General features: G+C 40.6%; 1 protein-coding gene across 2 annotated transcripts in view; it reads right to left on the bottom strand.

Annotated features, from left to right (window-relative positions):
* Positions 1-12,226, bottom strand: part of MAP7D2 (MAP7 domain containing 2) — an 81,767-nt gene that overhangs the window by 30,718 nt on the left and 38,823 nt on the right. For both annotated transcript variants that reach the window (XM_071430419.1, XM_071430415.1), the window contains exons 2-3: positions 6,086-6,163; positions 2,679-2,842 (exon numbers count right to left, since the gene is read on the bottom strand). In XM_071430419.1, coding sequence (XP_071286520.1) covers positions 2,679-2,842; positions 6,086-6,163 — 242 coding nt within the window. The remainder of the gene's footprint in view (positions 1-2,678; positions 2,843-6,085; positions 6,164-12,226) is intronic.

Below are 12,226 nucleotides of genomic sequence, written 5' to 3'. Positions count from 1 at the left end.
TCTGCAACAACCTCCAGCTGCCCCAAAGAACTCTGACAGAATACCTTGATTTCTACCAAGAGAGACTTTAAAACCATCATCCCTTATCTGGCACTGTAGAGGGGGAAAACTAAGCAAAATAAATCAAATTTTAGCCACCACTTTAAGAAGTCCTTTGCAAGCAAAACAGTCAAGCATAGGATGCTCTGATATAGGAGACAACAAGTCCCCACAGTTTGTTAAGATCTATTCCTGTCAGATTCTTTGAGATGCAACAACAATATTTTGTACAGGGAGATTTGTATCACCTCTTCCTATTATGAACGTGCACTACTTTCTGCTCTGTTTAAAAAACAAGGAAAAACAATTCAGGGAAACTATAAAGGACAATCAGTAAGGCAGAAAGCAAGGAAGAAAATCTCTCTACTTGTCATTTCAGACAGCTGATAAGCAAGTAAAATGGGTATTCCAGTACCCAGCTAGTGTTAACTGGTCTTAAAAGGAGAAACACTGAGAAGATGGTGCAGCACACACTGGCTCACTGACAGGGGCACACCCACCCCCACACCCCAGGTGGGGGAAATACATGTTCCAAGCTCTTCCAGTAAAGACAGTCTTAAATGGCCATAATTACTCACAAACAGTGAGTAACTCAAATGCCCAGGGAGCTGCAAGTTCATCACCATCCTTACTCAGACCTCCACTGTTATGATGCACACAGAGTTTGAGGGGTCCATCACAAGAGCAAGGGCTGGGGAAGTTGGGACTAAACTGGCAGATCCTTTAGTAGAATTCAAACAGAATTTGAGAAATGAGGGACAAGAAACTGTGAAGGGAATCTAGGAGGGATGCCTTCTATTCCCATTTTCCTTCTTCTCTCACTCTCCCCTGTTCTATAGATTACTCCCCTGTGCACCCTCTTCTCCTTCAGAGGCTCCTGGACTTTCCTTCCACGGTTTAATCCATCCCCAAACAAGCAAGCATCCTCTCCTGTCCTCCTGCCCACATAGCCTTCTCTCAGCTCCTCAGCCTGGGGGAGGAGAAGGGTGGGAAGGAAAGGGAAAGAATCCAGATCTAGGCCTGCTTTAACTTCCAAAAAAGACTTTGGACACTTAAAGCATAAAGGACCAGCCTGGTGAGCAGAGCTAGGAGTGGTACTCACATGATGACTGAACACTGGGAATCAGCCTCTCTCTCACCATTAGAGAAGCCTGCCCTCACACGTGCAGTGTCTTGGGCAGCTGGATCAGGCTCACTGGTGCTTGGGAAAAGCATCACAGTGTGCTCAGCCTCTTATTCCATCTCTGGGGAAGTACAGGAGGCTACTACAGGAGATGGGGTCATCTCCCACTAAACAGATGCCTTGGGTCTGACCTGTCACTGCCTCTCACATCCAACAACTCTGCTCTCCTTTCTTCAGCAAAGGCAAACCATGAATGCAGGGAAAGCTGGTGGATACTTGCTCTTCCTACACCTCTCTGCTTTTCTGTCCTGCTTGGCTGAAAATTTTGAAGACAGGGTTTTGGATGTTTTTCTGCCCCTTCCCCTTAAAACCCTCTCAAAGGGAATTGATTTTGCTTAGCTGCAGAAGGTTATTACAGCAGGAAATGCTGGGGAAGGAGCACATGACTTCAATGATGTTACCACAAGAGAGAGACCTCCTACCCTTTGTTTCAGTTTTTTCTCATTTTTCTTAAAAGAATTTGAAACAAAACACATAACAAAATATTTTTAAATCAATTCTCTGCCATTACATAGAAGCCATAATGAGTATATTAAAGTTGAACAACAAATGACAGGATGCAATCTTCTCTTCAAATAAAGTGAAAAATCAAACAAAAAATTCAATGAAGAGCTGTATGTTATTGTGAAATCATGCAGAAGTGTTTTACCTGTTCTGCAAAGTTATTTTGATGAAAGGACAGGGGGGCAGAAAATTGGAGGTTAAGAACTGTGGATTTCTAAAGCTTTTTTAATATAGGAATTGAGAAAATATTTTCTTTGGGCTTTTTTTTTTTTTTAAAACCACTGTCCCCTTTTCCAAAAATCATTAATTCTTTTTCAGTTGCGGGTAGCAGTGCTAGTGTTCTCCACATAATGTCATGCAGAGATATACACACACACTCTGCATTCAGAGAGCTGCACCAGAAATTGGACTCACTAGAGCAAAAAAAGAACCTTAAATGATCTCAGCAGGGAGCCTAGAAGAGAGGAAGAGCTTGAAGATGCCTAAAAATATGTGATTCTGTTTTATGTTAGAATTTGAAAACGGCCTAGATTCTTCAGTGCTTTAAGTACAAATTTCTGAGATTCTGTCATGGAGGAAAAATGGAACAACACATTATTTCTTTTTCATGGACAGTAAACAGAATAGTAAGAAGAATCTTTCCCTTTTTGGAAACACTCATCTTTAAAGACTTCCTTCCAGAAAGGTGGTGTTTTATATTTGACAATCAGAGTCCCAGATATGTTAGCAATAGTGAATGACTATTCCAGAAGATCTTAAAAAAATTTAAAAATTGTTTTGGAAAGTGTTTTTGATGTACAGTGGTAGACTCCTAACAGCTGTGGTGATGTGCTTTGCAGCTCCTGCAGTAATTGCTCACATGTCTCCAGTCTTGCTCCCACCCCCCATGGTTTAATGCATGTCAATATTCAGCCCTGTTCAGAGCTCCCATACATCTCCCAGGGGACCTCACCTCCTCCTCTTTAAGCTTTTGTCTCCGCTTTTCTTCAACAGCTGCTCTCTTCTGCTCCTCTCTCTGCCTCTGCTCCTCCAGCCTTCTCCATCGCTCCTCCATTTGCTTTTCATACTGAAGTTTTGCTCTTCTCTCCTTCTCCAGTATCTGCTGCTCCCTAGCAGCTTGTGCAGAGAAAAAGGTGCATTTCACATCATGCAAATTTTCTTCTATTTTAAAATTATTTGGTAACATGAAACAATAGTGTAAAACAACAAATGCAAGTAGACAGGGTTTTAGTTGACTGAGATTAAAAATATAGTGCACAGAAGTGCTGAAATGATTAGTAAATCTAAGCAATTTGTTAAATACATAAATAGGGAAGCCCTTGTACACAGGGTGCCAGTTCGTACCCCTCATCTATGTAAAAAACTGTTTAGCAGTTTAGCTAATTTTTTATTAGAACAGTTTAGCAATTTTTTTTTATGTTTCAAGTCCCTCTGAAGCTTAAAGCCAAATTATTTTTTCAGACATACTCCTAGCAATCTTTGAAGGAAATCAGCTGTATATGTTGAAGCAAAAGCCCTTGGGATTTCTTTAATACTGTGCTTCTTGTTACAGAGCTGCCTTTAAAACAGACACATGCAAACAATATATGCTATGTTTTCTATGAAGCTTTGAAAATACATCTTTCAGCTCATTATTTGGTTCTACATCTTTACCCACTTCTGCCTTTTCATATGAAAAAAAAATTACTTCTGTCACTGAGGTTTTGCCCAGCTGTTTATTCCAACTGGAGCAATAATCTTTATGGGACATTACCCTGATGTTTCAGAAACTCAGACTGCAACAATACATACTGGACTGCTGCTCCAGGTGTACATAAAACAAGTAGCAGGAGTTAACATGGCAAATTGAGAGGAAAAATTCATTTCCCATGCAAGTGTATTCCATAAAAAGGCAGGAAAGAGGAGTTCTGTAAGCATGCCTATATACACACAAGCCTGTAGTGTCACATACCAACACACATACAGCCAATATCAAAGAGGGAATATTGCTAGGCTAAGAACTTGAAAGTCAGGGAAAGCCAGAATTAATACTGTTTATATAAGAGCTAGTCCTTCTTCCTGCTCACTTATGCCTGTGTTTCTTCAGTTCCTGTTTCCTTTTGCAGCACATCACCCTTCTAACTCTCCCACTGTTCCTAGGCTCTTGTCCAGCCATTCCAAATGCTTCTTCTCAGATCAGCCTTTTCCCCTCAGTTCCTGCCCCCAGGCTTTAACCACAGCTGTGACATTCTGTCCCTCTTAGCCCCAGTCCATCCTCACTCCCTTGGGTGAAAGCCAGAGTCTTCCCAACACCCAGATCCTTTTCCAACATTCCATTTATTTCCCTTGAATACAGAATCCTTCTACAATACTTCTTCCTCAAATCCAGCCTGCTTTCCAGAACACCTTCTAGCTTATTCTTGTCAGAAATACAGCTGATGTTGTCTTCCCCTTTTATCCTATGAAAATCCACTCATCCTCCCCACTCAAGACAGGGCAGTATGAGGGGAGTGTCAGTGATGCAGTGAACCTGGATTGAATGCATGAAGTTCAGACTTGTCAACAGAAAAAGTTACCTCAGAGACAGTGGATAACAAGTGACCAGGCATGAATTGTTCCAACTGCTAGCCACATCAGGTAGAGCAGGTGACAAAGCATGCTGGAGTTCATAAAAACCAAAAATAAAGTGAGGTGTCCAGAGATTGTGCTAAGATTACCTTCTGAATAAGTAGATGAAACCTGGGACTGATTCTGGACAGAGAAGTAAACAATTCTGTCATCATGGACACACATACAATTCCTGTTGCTTAATTTAGGGATGCTCAACCAGTGATTAATGACTTTTGGCTTGGGTGAAAAAGTTACTTCATATTGCTATACAGTACCTGCTGACTGCTTAAAGATCTGACCCTTGGGGGAGCATGCTGCTTTTTTCTGAACTTCTAAAAGAAAATTCTGACAATCAAACTGTGACCAAACTCAAAGCTCCCCATTACAGAAATAGCCTTAAGAAATATGCTTCCAGGAGGCATATATGATGTCTGGGAGAAGATTGCAGACACCACCTTCCAAATCCCCTAGGCCAACCACTCCCAAAATCTCCAGGTTTCAGTTTCTTTTTCATCTCTTCTACACTGAGTCCTTTCCAATCTAATACCGTATCACTTTCTTGGGAACCAGAAAAGAAGGGATAATCAGAAGGAAAGAAGAGAATAGCCTACACTGAGCATGCCTGGTAGAGAAGTAAGTCCCAGATAGACAGAAGCTTGGGCAAAGTTAAGTACTAAAGAGCAGCAGATTTTCAGCAGAACTACCAAAAGGAATCGTGCTGACCAAGCCCATGGTAATGAAAAATCTCAAGTCACTGGTCTCAAGCCCCAGACTTTGCAAAGAAATGGTCAACAGTTTGTTTATTTCTTGCAAGAAAAACACTATTTTCCCATGATTCTTTTGACAGGTGCCCATACTTGTTTAGTTGACATTTCCTCAAATTATATGCTTACCTTAAATTTTGCAAAAATCATAAAACACTGACAATTCCTTCTGCTAAGTATTGTCAGGTTAACTCTAGGAACAGTGTTACTGATCTTTCTTGTCATTACAAGGAGGAAAAGTGAAGTTAACTGTTTAACACCTTTTTATATATACAGAGAGATATAGGAAGTCCAAATCAATGTTGAACAGAAAATTTAAATTTATGTATATATATATATATATATACACACACACATATATGTATATTTTAATTGTGTATACACCCACTCCCCTTAAATATGTATTTATACTTTTTACATATCTATTTTACAATTCTCTCAACATTTCCCTGGTCATATTAATAGATTAAAAATAAGCAATTGTTTTAAACAAAATCTGAAATCATTGATCAAAAACATTCTTCAGTTCCTGAATAACATAAGCATTCTCCTGAAAGAGTAACCATTTTACAACTTACAGAAAAGTACATACTTTATTGCTGCACTTAAAAACTCTATTATATATTTCAATATGGCTAAAATCAAAGAGATTAAAATTGAGGTTATTTTATCAAATCATCCTACATATTATTCTGAGTATTATTCAAGGTTTATTTGGGATTTTCACAAACCAGGATCATAACAGCAGTTATGACCTTGAACATAAACCTATATTCAAAGGCTCACAAATCAAAGAAGAAAGTCAACTTGTACATATAGAATACTAAATATTTGACTGGAAATGCAAAAATATTCTTTTTTATAATTTAAGTTAAAAGAGGTGATAAAAACCAGGAACAAACTGAACAACAAGACTTAAAAATCAGAGCACAGAAAATGCTATATAAGTTAGTTAAGCCTATTAAAACGTGTATATAAATAATAGATACACCTCCTGCCAACTTACCAAGGTATTTCGCCCTTTCTTCTCTTCTTTCCTTTGCCAGTCTTTGTCTTTCATCAGTTTTCAGAAATCCATCAATAGCTGAAGACAGAGGGAGGGAAAAAAAAAGTCTTAAAAAGCTGTTAAGCAAAACTAAAGAAGGATCCAAAAGAAATTAAAAGAATCCATCAAAAAGAAAACATAACTACTGCATTTAAGAACTCCAATAACAAAACCAATTTTGCTGTTGTACGTGGGCAGGTTAATGAGCTGGGATTCGGGCACCTCTTGAGCACAGCCTCCCACCCACTGCTGAACTCCAAGCATGGCTCCTCAGTGCAAATGCCTGACTCCTCTTCTCAGAGCAAACAAGCATGCTGTTAGTGCTTGTTTCAGAATCTGAGACCTCCTTGGGAAAAATGGTAAGGATGCAATTAACATGCATTTGTCTTTGTTAACAAGCTCATTTTAAATGTTTTGGCTAGATAGAAAAAGGTAGCTCAGAAAAGCAGTAAGCAGCTATGGAGTCCCAGCCTTTATATTATGGCTGACCACAGCCCCCCAGTTTCCTTGCTTGCTCAGCATTTCAACAACCAGCAATTACTGCTGGATGAGGCTACAGAAGCAGCAGCCCTGCTGCCCTCTTTTCCAGGCAGGAAACACTTTGTTTCCTCCTGGAGCTGGTATCTAAAAGTAAGATACTTGTTTGGGACAAGATTGCCTAAGGATGTTTTGTACCTGGATCCAGACACCCCAGCTCTTTTGCACAGCATGAGCAGCTGAAAAGCCCAATTTAAGAAGGCAGGAAGGCAGAGTGTGACACATCAGGTGCCCTGGGGTCACCTGCCTGCATGCCCTGGAACAAGCATCAAAGGGACCTAAGACGGACCTTCTGCAACAGCAGGAGAAAGGCCACCAATGAGTGCCTTGACAGACCATCCAAGGGATGGCATCCTCTAAAAACAGCTGACATGGCCTCCAGTGCCCTCCCTTCCCTCTCTGCTCAGGATCTCCTGAGGTGCAAGCAGTGCAAACAGGCATGCTGTCTCACAGTACAGTTTACATTATTTGCAGTCATTATCTGGGCTCCCTACTGAGTTACTGAATTCTAATTAAGTCCCCTTCCTTTTGCTCTGAGAACTGCACTTGTTAATTTTATCAGATAAATATGAATGGAAAACTTACATAGACTGTAACCCCAACTACCTTCCTAAAACATCACACTTGCAGGTTCCTTTCCAAAGGCATCCTGTCTGTGGAAGCAAGGATTTTGCATAGGAAGTACCTTTCTCTAAAATGCACAGTTCTGTAGGAAAGCTGAAGCCAGCCTCAGTGGCCCCTGGTGACAAAGGCAGGGTCTCAGCTGTCCCCCATTACAATAACAGCTTGCTTTTCCCCAAGCAGCACCTTCAAAGACCATCTCTAATCCTCCTCACCACACACAGACTGCAATTACCTGAAGGCAGCCAGGCCCCTGGAAAAATGTGATTATAGCTCCCAGCTGGTTAATTACAACTCAATTTCTGGGTCAAATACATATTTATTTATTTATTTATTGCCAAAGACTCATCCTACTTCTATACTAGTCCACTTGTTTGCTCACTTGGCCAACATTTATTTTCAGATTTGACAAGGAAGAAGGAGACAAGAGGTGGCAGCTCAGTAAAGCAGCCATGGCAAAGGTTTGCTACGGCTTTGAAGGGGCCTGCAGTAAGTAGCCAAGAAGGTGATTCAGCATAGGTATTTTACAGCTCCAATGGAAAGCTTTTCAGTGGTCTCAATGTCAAACAAACATGAAGCCTACAACTCAGGCTAGAAGCAGCAGAGGGATGTGAAATTCTGGTGGATCAAGAGCCCAAAGATGGAAGACTGAGCTTGGGAACAAGGAGGCTGGAGAAAGGGAAAGAAACAAGCAGAGGCACAAGTTAAGGTCTTCTGTGGCAAAGGATGTAACTCAGATGGAGAGGTGGAACCTAGAGTACAGAAACTAGAATGGGGATAGATGGAGGCATGGAGATGAACAGCAAGGGAGTCTATGTCCATGAACTATGTTCACAAAATCCTGCATTGATTCTCATCACTCTCCTGGCTTACAATAACTATCTCAGAAATCCACGAGCAAAAATGCATCCCATTATGCCTAGCAATAAAATCACAGCTAACTCATCTCTAATTTGATTGCTTCACAAACACAAAAGTGAAAAGTGTAAAAGTGGATCTAAAAGCCTTGCTCACAACCCCATTGCTATCCAAAGCTGATGCACAATTTTTCAGGCTGGCTTTCTCAAGCATTTGAATATCTCAACCCAATTCAAAAAATACTATAAGATAATCAAAGTTGTGATGTCACATATTAAAGGAACGAGAATGTATCCAAATTGAAACAGTCTGTACAATTTTTATTTTGCCTGTTCTTACATATATATTACACTTTTTCCTTTTAGGTCCCTTTGCTTATTCATTCAGTGCATAAGAGTTGAACCAAGTTCAAAGTTATTAGTGCTTCTTGCACTTTCTTTCTGAAACTGGAAAGTAGACAAAACTATACTTGAAGGCTTTTTGGAGAACAGCATTCCACATTTGGCTACGTCACAGGTAAAACTACAAATGCACGGAATTATGTTCATTACATATGCAATACACCAACATGAAAAAAAAAACAACCCACCAATAAAACAGTGGAGGAAAACTGCATTCTGATACATACAGGCATCAAACACAAGATGGCAAGAGTAGCATTAGAATACCACAGGCATCCTCAATGCTGGCATTTCTTAACTCAAGTACTTGACTTTGCAAATCAGCATGCCTGCCAAAAATCAGAAACTTTACTTCAGAAAGTAAATACAGTTTTGAAGGACAGAATAACTGAACCCTGGGTGATAGCTTGTACATGGAGATGATTTTCAAAGGCCAAAATGACTTTATGCATCTTCATATAACATTCAGGCAACATTATAAAAGCAGTGGGCACAGCAGTTACCTGTGACAAGGAATTTCATTAATGACAGGAATTCAAATCCCTTTGGCAAAGCAGACTGCACGCAGCACGCTGGCACAGGTAACTATCCCGGGAATAGTGTAAGGGCATCCCTGTCCCCTAGCAGGGAACTGCCAGCAGAGGGCAGGAGAAGGTCTGAATGAATAACAAAACGGCAAAGTCGCTCTCACTGAGCTGTGACCTCGGGTTAAGTCTGTATACGCAGCTTTATCCTGAGCCTTCCTCATATTTACAGCTAAGCCTCTGATCCCTCACTTAGAGAGGCACGTAACAGCTAACAACGCGTTTAAGAGTCAGGATGTAAACGCAGGCTGGCTGTTCTTCTGCCAACCAGAGGAATGAATACAAAGGGATATTAGTGGAAAATTCCCTAAGAAATGCTTATTCCCAGACTTGCAGAGGAATAAGGAAACTGCTCAAATAAAAAGATCCAAGATTTTACTCTCAGGAAATGCACACGTACAAATTGCTTCTGCTTATTACTCTACCTCACAGCCCTCCCCAAAAGTCCTCTGCACAGAGTCCCCACTCTCTAAGGCATGTACTTAGGCACTGGGCTAATTCCTTGAGATTGTGCCTCATTTTTTGATTGAGGAGGGCCAGCTGTTCATCTGGGACTTTATTACAATGAGCATTTCTAAAGAAAAACACCATAACATAAAACCAGTTCAAATGTCAGCAGCAGACCTGCAGCAATAATGTAACAGCTGAAGCGGCAGGATTCCTTCAATATTACCTTCAATTCCTTCCATGTTACCTCAAAATAAATATTCACAGAAGTAAAACCCAACATGTTAATCACTGCTTCAACCCTTTTTTATGGGCAAGGCAAACCTATTCAGACTGATGAAACAGTGCCAGAACATGTCCACACACACTGCTCTGCTCCACATCCTGCTTGTGAAAGCCTCTTGGTGGTTGCTCAAGGCAGGGGAAGGCTGTCCTCTCCTGATGAGACATAGCAAGCTCTGTCTTTTAAAATCCATATCCTGTTTTTGGTGAGAAAACAAATACCCAAGCAGGACAATGAGGTTAGTGGAAGCTGAGGCTACATTTCAAAAGGACCAACAGGCTGCTTGGGCATCTCCTCTCCTGAAATTCATACCTGAGTAATTGTCAGCAGGTAAGGTCTCTATTATTTTTACTATTTTCTGCTTTGTTATTGAACCCGCACCCCCACCTGCCCTCTCTTACACCCCATGGTATTTGGTTTCACAATATATTTATACAGACAGATACTGAAGCCCTTGTTGGGCACCCTGACAGAAGAAATGTCAGCTGGGTATCTGACACCAGCTCTACGTAACGTACCTGCAAAGCTCTTGTGGTGTTCCACACACTGAGACCTCTGGCCATCCTGCATGACCACATTCAAGACATTTACACCTTTGTCCATTCTACCTGGCATTGCCCAACACTTTCAGACCTTGGCCACAATATGCACTGATGCTGCTGAATTAGTGACATTTCCCAGTTGGGATGCAGTTCTGCCAGTGGGTGGCCTTGCCTGGGACACCACTGCACTTACACCCAACTGTACTGCTGGCAAACTCTGCTGTTTCAAATAACAATTTTCATCTATAAAATTGACATTCTGCTCCCTAAAACCTGCTTTGTCTCTCTTGGGACTCTTCTTTGGGACAATAATGAACGGACATTTTCCACCTGTCATTGCTTCCCTCTGGGTATTCCTGATTGAAGAAATGTTCAAGTTTTCAGCTATTAACTATACTTGGAGGGGAAAAATAGTTACAAAGCTGTGTGTGACTGTACCTGGATGGCAATTTCTATTGGCAAAAGGCACTTTTCCTAAATTTTAATTTTAAAGCTGAGAGGCTTTCAGGTAGAGGCAACATGCAAACACCACAAGAGCTTTGCAGGTAGGTTCAGTAAGATTTAGTGGATTGTTGTCCTGTTTGATAATTATCTTTTTCACATTTTCTTTAATTAAAAAAGCTCTTTATTTTATGGCATTCAAAAATCTTAATACAAAGAATCAGAATTTCCCCAGTTTCAGATACTTAATTTTAGTTTTAGATTTGCCAGGCTGGATTTCAAATATAACCAGAAAAGAAAAAGGAGCATTGTCCATTATGTCTAATTAAAATACCAGGATGGCTACTTGTTGTTATAAAGATGTTAAGTGGATGAAGTCATTAAAGACAAACATTTGCCAAACACAGTGACATTTCAGAACCCCAGGCTAATTGTCTGAGAGGTGGCCTGGCAGATAGAACAGAGAAGCTGTTGGGGACTGCATGCTCTGGTTAAACAACTAGGACACCTGCCTTACGCTCCTGCTCCCCCCACCCTGGACTTTCAAATTATCCATTTGAATCAAGAACTTCAGCTGTAAAACGTATTACACAGACTGCAGTAGCAAAATATATCCTACTGGTATGTTTATTTAAGTTTAAGGTGAAATTGCTCCAAAATGCTGGTCAAATAACCTTGAAATGATACATAGAGTATATATACATCATTTTGTGATCACATATATTAACATAAATATCTTAATTACTACATGGGGAGTAAACAACTGCTAAAATATTAATGGCAGATCTTCTCAGTTTTGCACGAGCCCACAGACACCTAATTAGCTCATGGGATTGTGTACAAATGTGTGTGCAGCCCGAAGAGTGCCCCAAGGAGAGTCTAGTATCAGGCAGACACAGCAGCTGCACCTCAAGAGCACTCAGAGAATGGTAAGACACATTAGCAGAATGCTTTTACTTATGAAAACACTATATAATTAATCTAGTGTTATTATGTATTTAGTTTACTGAACAGGTCCCTGCTATACAGCCCCCCACACAGCCCATACCAAGCAGCAGCACTGTGTCCACGTTTCCTACACTGATATTTTATCCATGTGCTTCCACAACCTCTCAGGCAGAAAGGAGTCCAGAGGCTCAACCAGTTCTTGACAATGTCTTTCTCACAGATTTAACACACATGAACATTTACAGCTGTATTTTTCAAACAGCCCTAGACCCCAGACCCATGTGGCATCTATAGGTAGCATCTTCCCTTCTATAGCCTGCCCAGCAACTTCCTAGAAGGAAACACTGTACATTCTGAAAAGGATAAAAATAAACAAACACACACACAAACCCAAACAAACAACAACAATGACAAGAACAAAAACAAACCAACAAAAAACC

This window comes from Agelaius tricolor, unplaced genomic scaffold (genome assembly GCF_023055355.1).
Source record: "Agelaius tricolor isolate 1412-34295 unplaced genomic scaffold, bAgeTri1.0.p SCAF_7, whole genome shotgun sequence".
In the NCBI taxonomy this organism is placed as follows: Eukaryota; Metazoa; Chordata; class Aves; order Passeriformes; family Icteridae; genus Agelaius; species Agelaius tricolor.
Note: the sequence above shows the minus strand (reverse complement) of the source record. Positions and strands in the feature narration are given on the sequence as shown.